General features: G+C 37.2%; 3 protein-coding genes and 1 pseudogene across 4 annotated transcripts in view; 2 read left to right on the top strand and 2 right to left on the bottom strand.

Moving 5' to 3' along the window:
* Positions 1–2,910, bottom strand: part of dock11 (dedicator of cytokinesis 11) — an 82,922-nt gene extending 80,012 nt beyond the window's left edge. Inside the window, exon 1 of the mRNA XM_016242060.1 lies at positions 2,675–2,910. Coding sequence (XP_016097546.1) covers positions 2,675–2,776 — 102 coding nt within the window. The 5' untranslated portion in view covers positions 2,777–2,910. The remainder of the gene's footprint in view (positions 1–2,674) is intronic.
* Positions 2,911–3,450: 540 nt separating this feature from the next.
* Positions 3,451–14,258, bottom strand: LOC107558428 (netrin-4-like). Its single transcript, XM_016242090.1, has 10 exons — positions 14,051–14,258; positions 12,914–13,395; positions 11,734–12,003; positions 8,863–8,989; positions 7,707–7,892; positions 6,738–6,927; positions 4,982–5,061; positions 4,732–4,800; positions 4,445–4,618; positions 3,451–4,095 (listed from the first exon to the last, which is right to left on the bottom strand). The coding sequence occupies exons 1-10, from the start codon at positions 14,127–14,129 to the stop codon at positions 3,959–3,961; spliced, it is 1,794 nt and encodes a 597-aa protein (XP_016097576.1). The 5' UTR covers positions 14,130–14,258; the 3' UTR covers positions 3,451–3,958.
* Positions 14,259–16,241: 1,983 nt separating this feature from the next.
* LOC107558408 (small nuclear ribonucleoprotein F-like) lies at positions 16,242–19,021 on the top strand. Of its 2 annotated transcripts, XM_016242072.1 has the most exons (5): positions 16,242–16,339; positions 16,407–16,628; positions 18,278–18,403; positions 18,634–18,698; positions 18,796–19,021. In XM_016242072.1, exons 2-5 carry the CDS (start codon positions 16,626–16,628, stop codon positions 18,860–18,862), a joined length of 261 nt encoding a protein of 86 aa, XP_016097558.1. In that variant the 5' UTR covers positions 16,242–16,339; positions 16,407–16,625; the 3' UTR covers positions 18,863–19,021. The 2 variants fall into 2 exon arrangements, with proteins under 2 accessions (XP_016097558.1, XP_016097557.1); XM_016242071.1 differs by lacking the exons at positions 16,242–16,339; positions 16,407–16,628 and adding an exon at positions 16,700–16,762.
* Positions 19,022–19,618: 597 nt separating this feature from the next.
* On the top strand, positions 19,619–22,733 carry LOC107558394 (probable imidazolonepropionase; annotated as a pseudogene).
* The last annotated feature ends 512 nt before the right edge of the window (positions 22,734–23,245 follow it).

The following is a 23,245-nucleotide window of genomic DNA, read 5'->3' as shown; positions in this document are numbered from 1 at the left end:
CAGCGTCAACCCTGTTGAGGACAGAGAGGAACTGAAGAAAAAGAAGAATCACAGGCCAACAAACCACAGGCTGAGGTAAAGGGAAACATGAGCCAATTTACTGCTCGCACATAAGCCGATGGGCGTTGGCGCCACACGCGTTTCAGTCATGTTATTTCCGTATGCAAGAACGCAACATGAAAATGTGAAGGACGACAAAGTGGGTGACTTAAAGCTGTACAGAAACTGCGATTGGAGCACGTCTCTAGGGTGGTTAATGTACTTTCCAGATGTGAGTCTTTGGTGAAACAGACAGCAAGAGCTCCTCAGCTGATGTGCATTAGGCCACTGTGTGTAAACACATACGCCAACATCTGAACTGAACGACCACGGCCTCCTTCAGAACCTCTGCGCTGCTATGCGAACATAGATCTGATATCTTTTTGTATCATTAGGCTTTTGAAAAGCTTATCTTGTCTTGTAAATCTTGTGGAGGACCACATGCTCTGTGGATCTGTGAGCATTTGAGGACCACCATTTGAAAAACATCTTGAAATATTTATATCCAGTGAGTTCGGTGTAGAAAGCACAGCGTAAAATATTGCGAGTACACATCGTAAAACACAACTTTCTGCAGCTTGACCACAGCTGTCCCATGTTTAAAGTCAATATGATGTTATTTGCTAAAATGGGGTCTAAGCAGCTATTTATAGTTTGCGTTATCAAATGGAAATGGAAAGTCATTTCGGAGAAAAAGCAAGTGAAGACAACATAATTTTTGAAATAATTTGCACTTATGAGTCCCTTAAAATAAGATGCATTTATAAAGTAAACGGGGTCAGTTTTGGCTTTAAAGAGTTTAATGGCCATCTATAGAGTGCCACAGTAATGAGTCCTAAAACCCCGAAATGAGTCTATGGGTTATACGAATGAGCTTTTGGTTGAATGCATAAAATAAGGTCTGTGGTTAACACAAGCTCAACATATTTTCACGTTCTGTTCTACAACATAAAATACATCAGTAATACCACACTGATTATTTATCTTGAAAAAGGTGGTTGCTAAACATTGACTAAATGAGTAGAGGTTGTCAGGGACATTAAACATCATCACACAGAGCGAGAAAATACATGTATTTACTGGTCCACTTTTACTGCCTCATTGTGTTTATACTTGTGCTCTTGCAAACTATTCTAACTCACACTTTCCAACTAGTGATGATCCTGAAGTCTAGCAACCAAGGTGTAGTCAGTTTATAGCCTACCTTTAGCTTTTTACTTCTGTTTTAGGTTTCAAAATTCATAATAGTTGTGTTAAACTACTTCAGTCTGTGTGCATTGAATTTATTTAATACACGAGTTTCACAATTTGAGTTGAATTACTGAAATAAATGAACTTTTCCACGACATTCTAATTTATTGAGATGCACCTGTAATATTAAAATGTACTTTTTTTTTTTGTGGAAAAACAGAGCAAAAATCTTGATGACATCCTGCACTACACACCGTCCAATCAAATGATTTCTTGAATAAGAATGTCCTTCCCCCTAATACTACTTGACACTGACTAGGCTGCTTACAAAAATAAGGGACGAGGGCTTCAATATATCCCACCAAAACTTCCAGTTAGACAAAAGTCAGCGCTCAGCGCTCATAAATCAATTCCACTGGGTAACACAATAATTAACACCAATCACCAATAATAAAAAAGGTCACTCATATCATCATTCTGGCCAAATTTGTGCAATCGCACAATATGCGTGAGAGGAAAAGAGGAAAGATGAGACAAACACTTTATTCAGCCCATGCAAAGGACACAGGAAGCATAGCTGAGCAGCCTGAGAGTATTCTCAAGGGAAACACAGCAGATCTGCAATCTCCATAGTGTGCCATTTGTTGTCTGTCTCAAAAACTGACAATCATAGGCCTATATTCATAGCACTTATAGAAAATCTCAGGCTCATGACATATGTCTGGCTAAAAATATAATTTCTCAGCACTAAGCATTCATAAGAGGCATCAGCAGTGCTGAGAAATGATATCCTGCCTAAAACATTAATGCCACATTTCTGTTCTCCACCTCTGATAATTAATTTCTCAACGGTTCAATAAAGGCAAAATGAAAGCATGGGCTCTGCTCTTGAACTGCTGCATGAACACAGGCACATGACTCCTTACACAAAGGCATAAGGATGCTCCATGTGGTTCCAGTAGGAGCTACAGAACAATGTCTTTCCTATTAGGAAACGGCCAGGATCACTTAAATACCGGCTTTTTTTGTTGAGTAGACTCCTAATTTTGTATTTAAATCAATGCACATCTCAGTGTTTGTATGCACAAGGTTTCAACTGCTGTCTATGTGAAGTGTAAGACAGATGTTGAAGCTGTGCTGGTGTAACTGCCTGGAAAGCCCAAGAGGTTATGCCTCAGCTCAGCAGTCTGGCACGTGTTTCAATAATAATTACAATAAGTCCCAAAAATGACTATAAGCAATATCTGACAGCTTATATACATATAAGAGGTCTAATAATAAACGAAAACTGTCTCAAAATCTAATGAGCTGCCTACCTAGACAGAATCGACGTGCCTGTGATGTCTAAAAACGCCGCCTAGATAGGTAGCTCACTACGTGTTGAGACAGCCTTACAGATGCACTGCCCAAACAGAGAGAGACGGAACGCTCTTGAGATACTAACCACAGCAATGGACGTCCTCACCGCCTCCGACACACTTTGTCTGAGCTCCGCAGCCGTTCCAGGTTTGCTCAACCTTTTTGTGAATTTTCTTACTTCGGACATGGTTTTCCCTCTTTAGTTTGACTTAAGAATACATTCCATCAAAGTCCTCATTGCGGAAGGCGACATCTCAGCACGCCAATCTACGCGTCTTACAGAGGTGCGGATGCAGGCGGGGCGGGGCCTCATGGACCAGCGTTAGCTCCGCCCATCACCAGGGCTTGCCTGATATTGAGCAGTCCCTGGCTTTGAATTATTCATTTAAAAGTTTTAGTTTCGTATTTTAGATTTAGAGAGATTCTATGTTATCTTTGGTAATTGTATTCTAATTTTAAGATAAATAATGTGGTTGGTAAATAAACAAATAGTGATGAGTTTTCATTGCTGTGTTCAAGCAACAAAGTGAAAGTCTAGATTTTAGCCATATTTTTGTACTGTTTTTTAAGCTAGCCTGGGTTTTACCAATTCTTTCAACAATAAATCAGCATGTTTCGTACCTGAATACGTGTTCTTGTGAATATGAATATACATTATGATCATTAAAATGATCATAGGCTGACACCTTGTGGTCTTGGCTGGTATTAAAAATGCACACATAAATGCCACAAACGGAAGAAAAGGCATATAAATCATATAAACTTGTTTTTAGGTTTAAAATTATGACATAACCATAAGAAATTATATTGCATATATGCATTGTATTTTCATGTGTACAAAATGCATGCTATATACAGGGTTAGTTATAGATATAAAAAACTACATATATTATTTTATATATACACATACATTTATATTTTACATTCTGTACAGTCCTAGTATTCATCTGACAGCTAGCAAATACATCCACACAGCTGGTTTTAAAGCAGTGGTTCTCAACCTCAAAGCTGGGGTCACTAGGGGTCTCAGCAAACTTCCAGGGGGGCCCCCAATAGCTCTTAAAAATGATATGTAATTATATTCACATAATCCTAAATAAAATAACATTAAACGGTCATATTCATAAGCTCATTCGAGTTCATTTATTATTATCTTTCATTTATTATTAACAGAAGCACCAGAGGTACATAACTTAGAAGGCCTTCAAATATTGGGGGCCTCAGAGTCAAAAACAAAAAAGTTGAGAACCACCGGTTTATAGCATTAGTATGATTCAGAACATGAAGAATGATCACAATAAAATAAAGGCTAAGTTGACATGTGCCATGAAAGATATATTTTAAACATCACTCTGTGTCTCTAGGTCTTTCAGCTACATTTGGTTTTCAGAAGCTGATGAAATTTTCGGCTCAAGCTGGGCCTCCATGGCTTCACGATACTCTTCATATTAACCATAGGACGACCTTTTTTCACATCCTCGTGTCCAACAACAAGATATTCCATTCCTACAGCAAGAGAAAAACAGGCCTATCAGTCAACAAAATGATCAAATTAGCCTAATTTCACTAAACAGGTATCAACAAAGATAGGCCACAGTGTTCATTTAGTCTAAAACACTGCAGATATCCACAGAATTCACCCTTCATTTGCATTGCATTTAATTTGATAATACCTTCATCTAAACAAGGTTCTCTGAGGTCCATTTAGCACATCTGATCGCATTTAAATCCATTCCACAGAATTCAGATCGTTTCCCACAATTAACAGAAATGTGGGAAAAAATGTGCAGATTCCATACGGGCTTACATATTTCACATTATAACAAATTATGAATCTGTGCGCGTATCTGCTAACCTGGGAAAAGTACAGGGCAGGTGCAGCCTCGTGAGGTCCAAGACTCAGGATAAAGAGTTCGATTTCCACGAGAGAGCCTGAGGCGCGAATTATCCCACAATACCTTGAGAACCTTAACATCCACCTCTGCGTGAGAGCCCTTATCATGAGCACCCAACACTCTCACCTTCACTGCTGCAATCACACAAGAAAACACACGTTAATTACATCAACTGAACAGAACATTGAGGTGAAGTGAGTGCACAGCGAGCGTGCTCCGGGCCAGGACTGTTTTATATACTACTTACCATAAACATGTTTTACACTGCAGAATATTTTGCTGCTTCCAAGAGCTTGCTGTTTGCATACACATTTGTCTGTCAAGAAAAGAAATACCCAGCAATTAAAGTATTGGCTGTAAGTTTTTTTCTGTTGCTACAACAACTTAACAACAAGAATGACATTACAACAGCACATGCCTTTAACCCAGACGAGACAATAAACTTTTTATGGGAACAAGACAGTGCTGTTATCAGCTCCAAGATTTCCATGTAATACCTGGATGACTAAGGGCGGAGAAAAGCTCTTCTGTTCGAAACAGATGATTTTCTGCTGTGCTGTTGTGATCTGATTCAAACCTAGACAAGTAATGCACACACATAAAGCAGACACACGCATGGTTATATACAGTATCTATATATAAATGATATTATAATGTCAGCTTTAAAAGAAATGAAAGTGATAAAAAATTGATTTCCATATAAAATTGACATTTATTTTAAATAAAGTAAGCACAAGCACACTTTGAGCAAGAAGTGTCAAAGATGTGTTGAATGCTAAAACATAAACTACTATTTCAAATGAAGACAAATAGCATTTGGTCACTTGTCTAACTCTGATTGTTATTGTGATGAGCTAAACCCGTGTTTGAACTTGAGGTGAACTGCCCTCATAAATTCACAAAAAATCAGAGACCAGCTGGTGAAATTTTATCACTTAATTTGGTATCTGATATATACCAGTGTAGTGTTTATTAATATTTTTAATTAGTTTTTATTTTAATATTTTCAGTTTTCATTTTAAATTTCAGTTTTAGTCATTTTTATTAGTTCATCAGTGTAGCTCGAATTTATTTTTATTTCAGGGTTAGTAATTTTATGCACTTCAACTTATCTCAGTTAGTTGCTAAAGCAACAACTTTAATTAGAATTTTAAATTTTTTCACGTTTACTTTTTTTAAATCTAATATTATTTTTTTATAGGAAATTTATTTGTTTTGTTTTTTTATAATTTTAACCATAAAAACACTGATATTAGGCCATCCTAACTAAAAATAAAAATCACAACTTCACACAACTGATTTCTGATGGATCATGTGACACCGAAGCCTGGAGTATTGCTTTGCATCACAGGAATAAATTACATTTTAAAATATATTAAATAGTAAAACAGTCCTTTTAAATAGTAAGAGCATATTCCAAACTTCTGGATGCCAGGGTATATATATTTTTATCTAATATTTGTTCCATTTAAAGGCACAATATGTAAGATTTTTTTATTAAAATATCCAAAAACCACTAGAACAGTGTTATATATTTTGCCGACTTGTGTACTTACATTATCCCAAATATTTCGAAGAATGTTTCAATCCAGAGAAATAAGTAATTTTAACTAGTGACACGGACCGTGTCCATAGCGTCATTGTGTCGCCTGCCAATGACGTCACAACCCCTCGGTTTCCGTTTTGTAGAAAACATGGAAACACCAACGACGCTTTAATATGTTGTGCGTTTTAATAGACCGGTGACGACAGCACAGAGTAGCATTATAACAGAACTTTCAAATGTATCTAGTATGATAAAACAGCGCTGCTTTACCCCACATACGCACGACCGGAAAGCGCAGAAGCAGTCGACTGTGGCATAATAAAAGCTTCGCTGCTTTCGAGCCGTGTGTTGCGCTCGTTCAGCGGCCTCGTTTCGCTTCGACGCCTCACCCTGCTTCATTCTACTACGTTAATAAATCATTAGCTCATCCATGAACATGATTTCTGCCTGAGTCCCGTCGGATTGCATCGGCTGTGGGGATGAAGACCACAACTCCCATGATTCCACACTCAGGCGTCATCAAACTACACCTTTGCCTCTTTGTTTATTTTGAATACGCGCCCTCTAGCGGCGAAAATTACATATTGTGCCTTTAATTCAGCTTTATTTTAATTATCAAAAATTGTCAAAAGTATTTTTTATACTTTAAGACCACAATAACAACTGTAGATTCTGAAATTCCAAACAGCAAAAAGGTTCATATTCACCCAATCATACAATCTCCTGTGTAAGGGTCACAATCACCAGCACACTGGCAGGGCTTGCAACCATATTCATCGAAACCCCAGTATCCCAGCATGCACTGGTCACAGTGTGGTCCAGCCACGCCCGGCTTACAGACACAGTCTCCATTATCAGGGTTACAATATGTGGAACCAGCATGGTTACACATGCAAGCTGCAATTCAGAAAGGAAGAAAGTTACTCAAAACACACACACATAAGACTGCAAAATATATTAGTACGTTTCTCGCTCTGAAATGAATTTCTCAATGACTCAAAATACATAGAGCTCTCCAGACCACAGACCAGACTGATGCTTTGTGCATGCAGTCAATTATTATGAGCCGAGCTGATGTCATCTGATGATTAGTCTGTCTGCCCCCACATTCACAATATACACGTTAACACTCTTGCTGAGATCCCATCACTGTTCTTGTTATTCTACATGTTCCAACTCGCCGTAAAAGCCATTAGCATTCCGAGCAGGAACAACATTCAATACCAAACATCCCCTCAATGTGTGCACGTGTGTGCGCGCTACAATGTCGGACATGTTCGCTGATCTGGTGAGTTCCAGAATTTTGACATCATCTAGGCCAAGCTGCACACGTAAACAGATACTCAAAAACTCGCACATTTTCATGCACACGCTGAAGAACGATGGAGATCAGGAACGGAAGTGTACAGCAGGGAAATCACAGATACTCCACATGCCATTTTAAGCAGCTTTTCAAAATCTGAGATTAATAGCTTTCATCTTAGTCCAAGACACAAATACACACACACACTAAAAAAATATGACCAAGTACAAGGAACACTGCATCCAATTTTTCCACACTTTGCCAGCTGTTTTGTTACAGTTTAAATCAATAGTGTATAAATGTGCCCATGTTGATCATGTATTTGAATGCTTCCCTACACAACAGCTGTTAGTGTTGCATGATTGTGTCTTACGTCTGCAGGAATCTGGGGCAGTCGTGGGTCTCTCTGGGTCTCTGTAGAAGCCGCTCTGGCAGTGTTGGCAGTGGCGGCCGCTGGTGTTGTGAAGGCAGTCACACACGCCGCCACTCCGCTGACCCGAGCGTAGCCATACGGTTTTGTCAAAGTGACAGCTCTCTGCGTGTCCATTACACTTGCACTCTACACATTGACATGGGAATATACATTTTGGGTTATTACAGACATTAATCAACTCACAGATCATCAGATTTGACCTCACCAATTAATGTTTTTTAGACCAGGGTTGCAAAGTCTGCAGTTATCCTGCAGAACTTGGAAACTTTTGAACGGTTGTGGCTGACTTTTTATTGGACTACGTAGATGTTAATCTAAAGGGTTTTGACCAACCAACAGTTGTTGGAAACTGCAGCTCATATTCTGAATACTTCCAATAACTACTGAACTCTAAAATCAATATTTTAAGTAGTGGGGTGGTTTTGGCTTTATGTAAGGATTTGTCACTGTACGGTCTTTAACTGACCTGGTAACCCTGCCATAGATTTACACTGAAGGAGGGACCAGAGCAGTATCTACACAAAAACTAAAGATGCTCTAAACTGATCCAAAGTGACACTGATAATATTATAAAAGATTTCTATTTTAAATAAATGTTATTCTTTTGAAGTTTATATTCGTCAAAGACAATTGAAATTAATGTAGCACTGTTTCCACAAAAATATTAAGCAGCACAATTGTTTTCAACATCCATAATGAAAGGTTTCATGAGTACCAAATCGACAATAAAGACTGGAGTAAAGGCTGCTGAAAATTCAGCTGACATCAGAGGAATAAAAATACATGGTAAAATATAGAAAAAACGTTTTTTTAAATTGCAATATTTCACATAATCACTGTTTTACTTTTTTTTTTTTTTTTTTTTCATATAATTGCAGCCTTGATGAGCATCAAAGATTTCTTTCAAAATCATAAAAAAATCGTGCAAACCCCAAACTTTTGAACAGTAGTGTAAGGACCAGAAAATCGTAGAGACTTGGTGAACTCTTTTAACTTATTCCAGTAATTGCACAGCATCAAAAAGCAGTCACACATTCCACCTTCAGTTTGTTATTTCCACATCAGTACTTAGTTTTACATATGAACCGAAACTTACTAACACACTGATGAGCTTCTTCAGTTAAACCGTTAGCTGGTTGCCATGGTCGGTCATTGTAGAGGCGATCACACCGTTCACATTGATCCCCAGCCGTGTGATGCCGACACACACATTTACCGTGCACCTGTGGCAGAGGCCAGAAAACACTATTGACAATACAATGACACATTGTTACACCTTGACCTTAGCAGTTCAAAGGCTTGTTAAAAATCTTACGATCAGAGAGTTACTAAGCTGATCTTCAACATGCTCTAGCATCAGACGTGTTCATTCAGGCATACTCTGCCAAACTATAAACCAAATAGGATAGGCCAACACCTTTTTGTTTTCTTATTAGAACCTACACTTAGCTCGTTTTCTTCCCCCCCTCCTCAATGGACCTCACATTGCCAAAACTGATTATTATATTCACTAGGTTACCGTTAACATTACCGTTTAAAGGTTTAGGGTCAGTAGTTTTTAAGAAATAATCAGTATAAATTTAATTGATCAAAAATTAAAGAATTCTACACGTTACAAAAGATGTTTCAAATAAATGCTGTTCTTTTGAACTTCGTAGTCGTTAAAGACTCAGTTTCCACAAAAATATTAAGCAGGACTGTTTTCAACATTGATAAGAAGAAGAAATGTTTCTTGAGCACCAAATTAGCATATTAGATTAATTTCTGAAGGATCACGTGACACTGAAGACTGGAGTAACGATGATGAAAACGCAGTTTTGCAATCACAGGAATAAGTTACACTTTATATTCACATAGAAAACGGTTATTTTGAATTGTAATAATATTTCACAACATTACGGTTTTTACTATTTTTTTAATCAAATGAATGCAGCCTTGGACAGCATAACAGACTTCTATGGAAGCAACTTTTTATCTAACAATTCAGACTTTTTTTCTCGCAATTCCACGTTTTTTTTTTATTAAAAATAAAAAAAAGGTAATTGCGCCTTTTTCTCTCACAATTTTCACTTATCTATACATTGCCATTCTGAGTTTGTCACAATTTTGATTTCATATTTCGCAATTACAAGAAAATGTGAGATAAAATTCTCTATTTAGTTCTCGTGGCGGAAACAAGCTTCCATAGACTTCTTTAGAAAACATATTCGGAAAAAAATTTCCCCAAACTTTGGAACGGTAGTGTAATTAATAACATTTTGCTTGATTTTTATGATCTCTAGTTGTTCTTGCTAAGGTCATCAATCTTATGATTAGAGATTTGGACAGAGCCCTAACTCTTTTCATTTGCTACAGTCAATCATTCTCTCCTACATCTCTCGAGTTATGTGCTTAATCTCTCGCTCAACAGTCCTGTACAAAAACATCCTCCTTGCCTGATATGTCCATGATTATATTATCCCAGACACAGCCATCCATCGAGATCCTCTCCTCTTTGAGTTTCGAATGAAAGCCGGATAAATATTATCGGTCACTCTCCAATTAGGAATGAAAATAGAGCAGTGAAAACAAACAACCGAGAGAAGAATTTTGAAAATACTTCAGAAGAGAAAGAGAAGGACAAATTAGGGCTTCAGAGGGAGAGTGCAAATTGACAGCGCTTCATCCACTTGGCATCTGAAACACTTTCACGAGTTTATCATCATAATATGGGAGGAAACGCACTCAGACGCACATACTCTCCCTGCTAACCAAAACATTCCTGCAGGGGCACACAAGGGTTGCGTGTGAGCACGTGTTCCTATTATGAGTGTGGATGGATAAAGCATGTCACAGCGACCGTGTTTGTCTGCATGTCTGGGTGGGTAGCATGTTTGTCTGTGTGCATGCTTGTCGATTGGCTCGGGGTGCGTGTTTTGTCTGGGCTGCTACATCAAATGGTTTAATCTTTGATAAGAAAGCAACGAGCTGATGTGTGTATGTGTGTTTGAGCAAACGAGACTAATTGATGTTATTGTCTGATCACAGCATGCAAACAACAACTCAATTAGGAAAAGGGGCGAGCAATGCAGCCCCTCGTTTTTGTTTCTGCGCTTATCGTATTCCTCTCTCCATTGTGTTCCTGCCTGACTGTGTTTTTATCCTTCAGTTGCTATCAGTTTTATCTCTCTGCAGAGATAGAGCCAAATGAGCAGCAAACACATGGCTTATATAATCTGAAACAAAGACAGTGAGAGTGGGGGGGGGGGTGGAGAGAATGAAAGAGTAAAAGTGTTTATGTAATCACACGGGAAACATGTTTTCTGGGAATGTTGATAATTGCAAATAATGCAAAGTTGCTTGCCGTTTTTGTTTTACGTTGCCATTGATCTCCTTTAGAGGGATGAAACCTCTGAAAATTCTGTCATCAGTTACCTCGTGTCATTTCAACCTGCAGCAGAAATCGTTTTTGCCCATATAGAGTTTTTATTTGAAATAAAACAGAAATAAAATAAAAGATAAATAATAGATTAAAAAACCTAAACTTTAATGAGAATTAGAAATGCTGTCTTGGCAACTAACTTAAGTTGAAGCCAAATTCCAGAAATTATTAAACCAAATTAATTAAAGCTAATTAGACATTTAAAAAAATACTATAAACATGATACAAATAATATATACTAAAATTTTAACTAAATTAAAATGAAAAAATAAAAAGTTAATACAAAATATTAACAAAAACTAAACTAGTATATAAATACTAAACCCTGGTCCAAAATTACATTGGGCCCCAATGACTTTCACTGTATGGGGGGGCTTTTATTTTTTTTCAAAATATTTGTGTGTTCAGTAAAAAAAGACAGGTTTGAAACACCATGTAGATGATGTAGAGTTTATATTTATCAAAACTAAATCTTGTTTCATACCATGATGTGTAAGCATACAGTATGTAAAAAATAATGACTCTGTATTACAACTATACACTTACCATGTGTTTAACAGGAGGGTGTGTGATCTGTTGGTCACCAGCAGGCACACACTGGTCTGCATGTCCATGGCACAAACAGCCCCCCTTTAAAATGAGGTCATAGATGGCATAGTGTGCAGTGAGCACATTGGCATCAGGAAGTTTTTGTTGACAGAAGCAGGACTGCGGCTGAAGCAGACGTATCCGTATGTTAGTGATGCCAAGGTGGGCTCGGGCATCAACGCTGTACGGATCCAGTTTGTCCCAGGGTGACAGAGCACGGTAAATTACCTGCTCACACAGAAATAAATAAATAAACAAACATTAATTTACTTAGTAATGAGCTAACTGTTTTCATTTTTTTTTTTAATCTAAGTACTAGTTATTAGGACTGCGAATTGAACACTATAAAAGGCTAAAAATGTGTGCAACTTAATGCAGTCAGGTTAACAAAAATTTGTTGAAAAGTCATGAGTAATCTCATTTAAATGTTTTTCTAGTTTACCCAAAAATGAAAATATACTCACCCTCAGGCCATCCAACATGTAGACAAGTATATTTCTTCATCTGAACAGATTTGGAGAAATTTAGCATTACATCACTTGCTCACCACTGGATCCTCTGCAGTGAATGGGTGCCGTCAGAATGAGAGTCCAAACAGCTGATAATTAAAAACAAATTCCAAAAGTAACGAAAAAAAGTATATTCCTCACAATCCCAGTCAATCCATTTTTAAGTGAAAAGCTGCATGTTTGTAAGAAAAAAATTTAAGTCATTTAACTGTCGCTTTTGGTCAAAATACGGGTATATCCATAATATTGTTTTCTCCAGTGAAAAAGTTGTCCTGTCTGAATCAGGAGAAAAATATGCTCGGATCAAGACCAAAATAGTTCTAAACAAATATGTATTACTTGTGGATTATTTTGATGTTTGTTATCAGCTGTTTGGACTCTCATTCTGACGGCACCCATTCACGGCAGAGGATTCACTGGTAGCAAGTGATGTAATGCTAAATTTCTCAAGATCTTTTCTGATGATGAAACAAACTCATCTACAGCTTGGATGGCCCGAGGCCTTTGAGCAAATTTTCATTTTTTGGGTAAACTAATCCTTTAAGAAGATCATCATCATTATTCACCCAAAAATGCATCTCTCAAATGCACCTCCTCTGAAATGTGAGATTCTGTACGCACACTCTCACCTCTCCATTGCTGCAAGGCTCTGCTGTGGAGTATTTCTGAGAGCAGCTCTGTCCATCCTCCAGGCTGAACACTTCACTGCAGTTGTGGGCATACAGCATCAGAGCGCTCCATGTGCGCCCAAAGTCCTGCGAGTGCTCTATCGCCATGGCAGCAGGGCGTGGTGACCGAAATATGATAATGAGGTGGGTGAAGTAAAATTCCACCTCCAAATCCAGCTGTAGAGTTTCTATGGAAACACCATGAGCAGACTGCCACCAGGTCGGTGGGTGTTTGAAGGGTGAATCTGTCATGGACGCAGGTGGGTGTGCACGGTGCGTTACTGAAGCATCACACACCTCACAATGCAACACACATCTATTCATTTTGTAGTCAGGGGTACAGTATTGTTCTGGAGAGGCAGAGCCACACTGGGAAATTGTCTGTACAGGACGCCCGACTGCCAGGTTCCCCATGCGTGGATTACACACCCGATTCTCACATCCTGGTACACATAAAAAAAAAAAACACACACACACTTATAAAATACAGTACATTACACAAACATATTGCCTGAATGTACAAAAAAAGGTAACGTTAAATGACCCACATTCCAACTGATGACAGTTGAAGATACAGTTGTCCTAAAAAGCAGTTTGGGGGGAAAAAAAGTAACTGCAAAAACACGTGTAGTTCCGAGATTCTGAGGATTTAGCATCATTTATTTGCAGATCACTTCTTTATTAGTTAAACCAAATGCAATAAAATGCATACATTTAACTATAAAGTGAGCATTTTTATGAGGCTCCTATACAATGCCATTAAAGTAAAATTTCTGAACCTAAGCATAGGAGCCTGACAAAATTGCTAATTTTAGGTGAAAAATTCAAATGGCACTTAAGAGGCTTTTGCATCTGAACTCTTCCAATTGTAGTATCAATCTGCTGAATGCCTATGGGCTGGATTCAGCAACATCTGGGTGTTGGGTGTGTATGCTAATGCAAAGTTTGTTTTTGTTTTGCATATTCAAATCATGCCCGTCTCTTTCTCTCCATATCAACCAGTTCGTCAGACGCCTTGCCTCTCTGTTTGGTTGACAACCAGCTAACCTGTTTTGATCGCACGTGCGGGTGAATAGTTTGCATGCGTAAAACACTGACCTGAAGACACAGGGTGAGGAACGCTCATCACGAGCGCTGCGAATAACACACATCTCCCTGGCAGCTCCATATTAGTCATCAGTCCAAGAAAAAAGCCACAAATTACACGTATCGAACCCCGCGAGGGGTTTTAATCCACAGTACGCACGGGAACCCGATTCCACTCCAGAGCCTTTCAGATTGCATGTAGGAGCACGACTTCATTGGCGTGGGTTGGCCAGGTGCGCAAACGCTGAGCGGAGGTGATCTGCTCCCATAACAAACAGAAACTATTCACCTGAAATAGGACACAACTCTCGCGCGACAACGCCATCGGTGTGTGTGTGTGTGTGTGTGTGTGTGTGTGTGTGTGTGTGACCTCAAATACGCGTCTATCAGAGGCACTTCTGTCCCCGGTGACACGCTGCTCGCGTAGAAGTGAGTTGTGCGTGTGTTTTGCTCTGAGCGCGGCTCGTGGGGCTGCGCGTGCTGCTCTGTAACACCTGAGCTGGAATCTGGGGCCCCTGAGTGACAGGACCTTTGAAGAACAGAGGCCACGCCCCTTCTCCAGCATTTTTCTCGTTTTAATGGAGCATTCCTGGCATGAGTCGTCTGAGTCATTCAACGTCAGATCTCGCAGGATGTGCTCTCTCTTTGCACCTCTCTCACTTTAGAAAACGTTTACCTAGTCTAGCTATCTAAATGGACATTTTCTATCGACTTATATTATTAATTAGGCTAACTATAGACTGTAGACTAACTCTATCCAAATGTAACACATTTAATCTCTTCAGGAGCCATTTTTCTTTTACATTTTCTTAACATATGAATTCCTCTAATTGTGTTATCTTTGATCATTATTTTCACTCATTTTATATTCAGTTATTATTACATGGAAGTTTGTCTTAATGCCCCATGTAATGATTTACGTATAATAGTTTATAAAAAATAAACTTTCCAAAAGGGGGGTTTCGAAGCGATGTTTTAGAATAACCATTTTGGTTCCCCCAATAACCTTTCAGTGAACAGTTCTTAAAAGAATAATTTTTTACTAAGTGTGAAGAACATTCTGAAGAGCACAAAAAACATTTTTTTACCCTCTATAAAGAACATAGAACGGAAAAATTCCACCTGAAACCATCAATGCCAATAAAGAACCTTTTTTTTAAAGTGGGAAGGTTAAAAAATACATTGAAAATGCCTGAAAATGACAAATATACGGGCAATGTTAAACATAATGTTTTATATACTCTAATAAGGCAATCTGTCGTTTAACAAAGCAATGTAGAGTAAACAGTAATGTTATAATTATTAGCATAATGTAATTCTGCATTCTGTAATTTCGAACACTGTGACAAACATTGTTTCATTCAGCATTCTGATGTTTCATTATGCTTTCTGTACGACACTGTTTCACATTGTTCTGTTTATCAGTTTTATTTATTAAGATCTTATTTGATAGTCAGAAGATTCTTGGATGACGCTTGTTTGATCTCATTAGTACTGGTTCCAAATTATGATGAAATTCCTACTGTAACTAAAATATCAAAGCATTTCGAGATGTAAATCTTGTGAAATCAGCTGACAGGAAAAGAGAGTGTAGCCTATACTGATTTGATGAAGGCCGAGATTGATCAACAGGAAGGTAGTAAAGGATAAAAGACCGGTCACTTTCTGAAATACTGAAAAAGTACTTGTCTGGAATGCGGATCTGCAAAAGATTTCCGTTCTAATCCGCCGTGTGGGCTTTCAGGCAGCTTGGCTAAGCTTTGATTCATTTACAAAGTACCCAACACATCACTGGAACAATTCATATAACTCATCTACATAGAGTTTATTTTGTGCTGAAGGTACACTCTAAAAAATGCTGGGTTAAGTATAACCAGCGCTGGGTTAAAAAGGGACAACCCCAGCTATTGGGTTGTTTTGACCCAGCGGCTGGGTTTGTCCCTTTTTAACCCAGAGCTGGGTTATACTTAACCCAGCATTTTTTAGAGTGTACACACAGTAAATTAATAGATTCTGTCTATCTATCTATCTCTCTCTCGATCTATCTATCTATCTATCTATCTATCTATCTATCAATCTATCTATCTATCTACCTCCTTTCAGCCAATAGACCTGGTAAAGAATCCTTTGGCATATCTAATCCATCCTGTCAGCCATGTAAACATTTCAAATATGGCCTCTTTTGAATAAATGGTAATGAAATGCAAAACCCTGCAGGACAAGTCTTTAGATAGAAGATGAATCAACTGCGCAAGACCTAACTGCATGCATTTTATTTATTCATTTCTTTATTTTTTAAATGTAGGTACTGAGAAATGCACGTACTTAATTATACAAAAATAGTAAAAGGCATTCTATTTCATTCCAGACTATCCATCCAGGCCCACTGTGCTTACATGGTGCTATTACACGCCAGTGCTGCGTGTGGCGCTGTGAGCAGTCGCGCTCTTCTCTCCCGCCGTGCGGTCAAAGTGCGCTCGGAGTCCTTCCCTCAATCGGCGGCAAGGCGTGCGAGTGTGCTGCCGTAGCCTATGCTATTTAAATAAATTAAAAATTTCTCCTGAAATACTACTTTGGCAGTCTAGTCATGGTAAGTTCAACAAACTTTTACTTTTGGCTTAATATTTGAGGTTTTGTAAAAGAGCGAGGTGGTTTTCATTCATGAGTGAACTGATAATGCGGCTGCGTGTTAGCATCTGGAACGTAGACTGGACGTTGTTTTCAGTAAGTTAGTGATCAGATGTTTTGCTAGGAACACTGATATCGTAGTTACAACCTGGTCAGCTGCCTAGATAGTGTTTAAAATGCTATCTGTGTAGAAAGCTCGCTTGGTTTCCTTGTGAGAAAATCTTAAGGGTCTGTGTGTTGTATTTCTCTGTTCATTTCGCAACTAACTAATTCTAGTGGAATCCAACAAGAATACCATAAGACGGTAACCTTAAGTTCATGTTGAGAAGGAACGTGTTCTCTTAAGAATAAAATTGTATCGTGTGTATATAGTAAAATCTTCATAAGAACCCTGTATTTAATTGCAATAATGTCTTTCTCATTGACCAGTTATTTTTTATTGGAATATGAATTCCTTTGTGATATCGCACAGAAGAATTTTAGGACCGATTCTTACTTGGGACTAGGCCTGTCGCAATAATCAATATATCGACTTATCGCGCAATATATGTACGTGACCTCAATCATTTTTGCTGACGCAATATATCGCCCATTATATTTACTTGAAAATTAATGTCACCATGTTTTGTCCATTCCACTTGCGCCTGTGTCTTTTGCAGCTTCTCGTACATAACGTGTAGTTATGAGGTGCTAGTTAAAATTAAAAAAATGCTTCTGCAAAAAAAGTTTCATCTGCAGATATGGCCTTGTTTAGGGATCTGTGCCTTTGTGCATACGGACATCTGACTGCTGAGTAGTGATTGTTTTTCAGCAATAGTGTGCACCTTTAATTTACAGAGAAAAGAAGGTCAGGGAAAAATCTCCATACAAGTGCATTTGTCTTTTTTTTTCTACTTGTTACTCTGCACTTTTTGTTAAAAAATTTATATTTACTATTTATTCAGGTTTTTTAAGGTATCTAATATTTTGATACTTAATCTCCATGATCTAAATATTCTTTAAAAATTAAAAGTTTGTTGTCATTTGGAAGTGTGTAGGCCTTCTTGCATTATTATGCTGTTACATTATGATTATATATTCAGTGGCATAAAATGGTCTTTAAAATTACAATAATATCGCTTATCGCAATTATTTCTGGGGCAATATATCGCACAACAAAAAGTTGTTATCGTGACAGGCTTACTTTGGGTAAGTATAATTGGGTATAAAAGTATTACTTTTGTGATAGAAAAGTTCAGGTTTTTGCTTTGCTTTTGCTTTATGTTGGAAAGAATTCCTATTAGAATATTTTAGGATTGATTCCAAAATATGATATGAAATTTCATTATATATATATATATATATATCAATTATTTCTGGGGCAATATATCGCACAACAAAAAGTTGTTATCGTGACAGGCTTACTTTGGGACTGTGATAGAAAAGTTCAGGTTTTTGCTTTATGTTGGAAAGAATTCCTATTAGAATATTTTAGGATTGATTCCAAAATATGATATGAAATTTCATTTTATATATATATATATATATATATATATGTATGTATGTGTGTATAATTTTTATTATTAATTTTTTTTTTAGAGTTAATATCTAACACTGAACTCTTTTCTGCAGAGTTTGCCGCTGAACCCCAAGCCCTTTCTGAACGGCCTCACGGGAAAGCCTGTGATGGTGAAGCTGAAGTGGGGTATGGAGTACAAGGGCTACCTGGTGTCGGTGGATGGCTACATGAACATGCAGGCATGTCTGATTATAATTCACGTTTATAAACCTATCAGTCATTGATGCTGGTGTTTTGATCAGCTACATATACGATATCCATAGCAAAGTAGCGGGTCACAACGTGCATGATAGCCAGTTAAATTTAAATCCATGCTTGCATCTGTTTATATTGATCGCTATAGGTTAAGCAGAACGTTGTCAGTAGTCCATATGGGTTAATTGAGCTCTGTTTCTCTGATTATATGTAGCTGGCCAACACAGAAGAATATGTGGATGGAGCATTAGCGGGTCATCTTGGTGAGGTGCTCGTCAGGTAAGGTTTTCAAATGAAACTCAATTTACAACTCTGTAATATCAGAAAATGCATTCTTAGTTTTAAATAATAATGATTTTGTTGACTTTTTCTGAAGGTGTAATAATGTTTTGTACATAAGAGGAGTAGAAGAAGAGGAAGAAGATGGCGAGATGAGAGAATGAAGAGTGACTTGATTTCTTTTTCTAATCAGATTGGATGATTTATTGGTTATTTGCAGTTTGTCTCAGTTTTATGTCTCTTTTCCTTGTAAAATGGTTAGTTATTTTTTACACTGTAAAAGTTATTGGTGGCACAATGACAAATAAATTGTGCTGTTTGTATGTTTTTTGTTGTCATTTCTTTGGCTGGCTGTAATATTTAAAGTCAACATGAAATTATAATGGACCCTATTTACTTAATGCAACAATTCATAAGTGCATGTTATTCCAAAGAAAAATATTGTTTGACTTTGAATGAGATTTCGTGTTTTAGCCAACTTTAATTCTGAGTTTTAATGCCATATACAGTCTGGTAATACCAATTATCCAGATAAGTACAGAAGGACTGTGTCTTTTTCATTATCAATGAATATCAAGTTTCACTTGGTAATAATAGTGAATATAGTAAAGTGGTTCATGAATGCTAAAGTTCACTTTAAGAGTATTTCTAATTTTCTAAATTATCAATTTGAATTAATTATCAATGACATTTCTAATTAAAGTAAACTGTACATGTATTAATGTTTTATCTCAATATTAATTTAGCCTATACAGTTTGGTATTAATCTTTCTGAGGATGTAAAATCATATTCTGTTCCCCAGTAGTCACTCCTGCTATTTTAAATAAACTAAAACATTCGGTTTTAGACAGATTTGTTCTGGGAAATTACACTGACAAGAGAAGGAGAAACATTTCTTACTGTTATTGTAACTAGTGCAATGCTTTACGCGTTGTTTGAAAACAAAGGTTACATTTTGTGTGTGTGATGAAGTGAGGCGAAGCTAATACTAGTAAAATAAGTTTTTTATAACTATTATTTTTGCTGTATTATGTAATTTACACAATTATCATTTGAAATAAGTAAGCTGTGCAGGAAGAAACAACGAAGATAACATTTGTTTCTAAATCGGCTGAATCTAAAGTTGAGCTCCTTTCCGACCTTCATCCAAGTTACCCAGTTTTGGCTTGGCTTAATATTTACCCACTCTTTTATCCCTGAGCTCTGCTCTGAATCACTTGCACCACAGTTAACCTAACAATGTCTGCAAGCAGTATCAGACTTTTAGTCGAGTGCTACACAAGTGGTCTTAGTTTGTAGAAATGGTGAAAAGTATCTTACCAGAGATGGGATGCAGACGCTGGCTGTCGTTGAGAATGGCAGTGTGCTGACTGGACAGTAAGTCTTCACTTATTCATTGTGTGATGAATTCAGCATGCAAATAAACATTTGGCAAACATTCATTTTTCGTTAGCATATCTTATATGTCACATTTATTGTATCTTTGTTAACAATAAGCCATTTCTTATAGTAAGTTTATGTTTAGGATAGAATACTTAGTTTTTGTAGTAACTGTATATGAATGAAATATAGAAATGAGAAAAATCTCTCTTGGGGACGTCCTCAAAGAAAAAAAGAAAGTATATAGTATGTCATTTAGCCGTGTGTTTGTGTGTAGTGATGGACTAATAAAAGCTGTTGGACCGGCAGACATCATTGAGTCTCAGTTCAACGGAGCAAAGTTTGACAGTGTTCTGGATGCATCTGGCATGTGTGTTCTCCCTGGTAAGTGTTACATCTACCACCCAAAATAAAAAGTTTGACCATTTCTGTTGACAATTCCTTAAAAAAAAAAAAAACGCTGAAAGAATCTTCACATGTTTCAGGTCTGGTTGATGCACACACACATCCAGTATGGGCCGGAGACAGAGTGCACGAATTTGCCATGAAGTTTTTGCTCTCATTTAAGTCCATCTATCTCTCCTCTTGCATTTTTTAAAATTGAATGAATATATCTTTAAGTCTTGGTGTCAGAGAAGTTATCTGAATGAGTATCTTAAACATCAAAGCATCTTAACACATGTGATGAAGCATTATCATTGTGCCCTGTTGTGTGTGCAGATATATGGAAGTGCATGAAGCAGGAGGTGGAATCCATTTCACAATGACACATACTTGCTCAGCAACCGAACGACAACTATTAGATGGTTTAAAGAGCCGTCTGGAGCACATGATGAGAGCTGGAACCAAAGTGTAAGAGTGGATATGGTCTTGAGCTGGACACTGAAGTCAAGATGCTGAGGGTGATCAATTCAGCCACAAACTCACTGCCAATCGGGATATCAGCAACATACTGCGGCGCCCACGCAGTGCCCAAGTACAGTCTTTACAAAAAGATTTTACCATATGTAAAGCTGGTCTAAACTGTTTTTTTTAAATACAAAATATGTAGACGTAGTTTATACACATTTTTGTATCATGTTTTTACAGTCCTAAAATTGATTCTACTGCTAAATCATCATATTAGAATCATGATTCTAAAGGATAATGTGACACTGAAGACTGGAGTAATGATGCTGAAAATTCAGCTTTGCCTCACAGAAATAAGAACTTTCTTGCACACACATACTTGACTGTTCAAATGGTGTTGTTCTTAAACCATCTGTGTCTCCTCTTTGTCCTCCAATCTAATAGCTTGGGGCAGAACTTGACGCTTTAGCCATCAGCCATTTAGAAGAAGTGACAGGTGATGGAATTGCTGCGATGGCAAAAGCTAAAACATCAGCGGTCCTCCTGCCCATCAATGCCTATATATTACAGTAAATAGCCACAATGATAATGTGCTCACCCCTCAGACTGACCGTGTCTTGTCTTTCCCATAAAATAGGGATTTGATTCTCCTTGTGTCTGTGGAAGGCTTTCTCCACCACGTGCAAGAGATATGCTTGATGCAGGAGTAATAGTGGCTCTTGGCAGTGACTTCAACCCCAATGCCTACTGCTGCTCAATGGTGACCATAAGACTCAAAACTTTTCTGAACAAAAGTTATCAGTAGAAATTTCACCTGACCACTCAATTTCATTGTTTGTTTATTAGCCTATGGCCGGTGTGCTGATGAAGATGTCTATGCCAGAAGCTTTGGCTGCAAGTACTATAAATGCAGCCTACGCTCTCAACCGTTCACATATGCATGGGTCGCTTGAAATTGGGAAACAGGGAGACCTTGTGATCATCAATGCACCACGGTTAGATCATATCCATACAGTACCTAGGGATCTTCGAGGGCAACTGCTGAATAGTTATGTTCACAAGTTGTTGGAATAAGGCATAAAAATAGTTCAATATACAAAACAGGGTTATTATAGTTAATTAAAACTAAAATATAAAATGTTATTTGAAATAAAATAAACATTAACTGAAATAAAGTTAAACATAAAAAAACGTATTTTATTTCAGCTAGTGGCCAAATCAACATTTCTCAGTTTTGTTTAGTTCAACTAAGTACTAAAATATCTCAAATTAATTGAACTTAAACGAATAAATAAAAATGAATGAAAACTCTTGACGTATTAAAAAAACAAAACAAATAAAAATGACAAAAACACAACAAAAGAATTAAAATGAGTGAAAACAGAAGATATAAAAATAAAATCTAATAAAAAATATGAATAAAACTATAATAGTATATCAATGATGATAAAATAACACTATAAAATCAGTTATTAATATTCAGATAAACAGGTTTGGATTAAGGTTTTGGAGTGCTTGATGGGACTTGATAAGGAGGATGTTAGAATTTGGGATCTTTCCCTCTGTTGCAGGTGGGAACATCTGGTCTACCAGTTCGGGGGCCATCAGGAGCTCATCAGATATGTCATAATCAAAGGCGAGATTGTTTATGAAAATGACAAAGTCTTGAACCTTTGAGGATCCTACACCACGACCAGTCCCTCAATAAATCGACACAAGATTATGTGGTAAAATTTTTATTACCATGGTTAGTAAACCACATGGAACCGTCCTCAATGATAAAATAAAAAAAAACATGTTTTGTTGATAAAAACACATAAATAATTTGTATAAATATTCACACAAATTAAAGGTGATTCTATTTACAAAAGCTGTATAAAATCAAACAAAATGTGACCCTGGAGCACAAAACCAGTCTTAAGTCTCTGGGGTATATTTGTAGCAATAGCCAAAAATACATTGTATGGGTCAAAATTATTGATTTTTCTTTTATGCCAAAAATCATGTTCCATGAAGATGTTTTGTAAATATCCTACCATAAATATATCAAAACTTAATTTTTGATTAGTAATATGCATTGCTAAGAACTTGATTTGAACAACTTTAAAGGCGATTTTCTCAATATTTAGATTTTTTTGCACCCTCAGATTCCAGATTTTCAAATAGTTGGTATCTCGGCCAAATATTGTCCTATCCTAACAAACCATACATCAGTGGAAAGCTTGTTTATTCTGCTTTCAGATGTTGTATAAACCTCAATTTCAAAAAATTAATCCTTATGACTGGTTTTGTGGTCCAGGGTCACAAATTGTTTTGT

Source organism: Sinocyclocheilus grahami, unplaced genomic scaffold, assembly GCF_001515645.1.
Source record: "Sinocyclocheilus grahami isolate Dianchi unplaced genomic scaffold, SAMN03320097.WGS_v1.1 scaffold645.1, whole genome shotgun sequence".
In the NCBI taxonomy this organism is placed as follows: domain Eukaryota; kingdom Metazoa; phylum Chordata; class Actinopteri; order Cypriniformes; family Cyprinidae; genus Sinocyclocheilus; species Sinocyclocheilus grahami.
The sequence above is the reverse complement of the archived record's forward strand: the minus strand, read 5'-3'. Positions and strand labels throughout refer to the sequence as shown.

Excerpts from the sequence above, each read along its gene's own strand:
- LOC107558428 (XM_016242090.1), bottom strand. The coding sequence starts at position 14,129 with ATGACTAATATGGAGCTGCCAGGGAGATGTGTGTTATTCGCAGCGCTC. Across the intron at positions 5,062-6,737 it reads ACAGGAGATTGTATGATTGG|GTTTGAATCAGATCACAACA; the intron begins GTGAATATGAAC and ends TTACTTGTCTAG. Across the intron at positions 4,619-4,731 it reads CAGTGTAAAACATGTTTATG|CAGTGAAGGTGAGAGTGTTG; the intron begins GTAAGTAGTATA and ends GTGTGATTGCAG.
- LOC107558408 (XM_016242071.1), top strand. The coding sequence starts at position 16,700 with ATGAGTGAACTGATAATGCGGCTGCGTGTTAGCATCTGGAACGTAGAC. Across the intron at positions 16,763-18,277 it reads TAGACTGGACGTTGTTTTCA|AGTTTGCCGCTGAACCCCAA; the intron begins GTAAGTTAGTGA and ends TCTTTTCTGCAG. Across the intron at positions 18,404-18,633 it reads ATGGCTACATGAACATGCAG|CTGGCCAACACAGAAGAATA; the intron begins GCATGTCTGATT and ends GATTATATGTAG.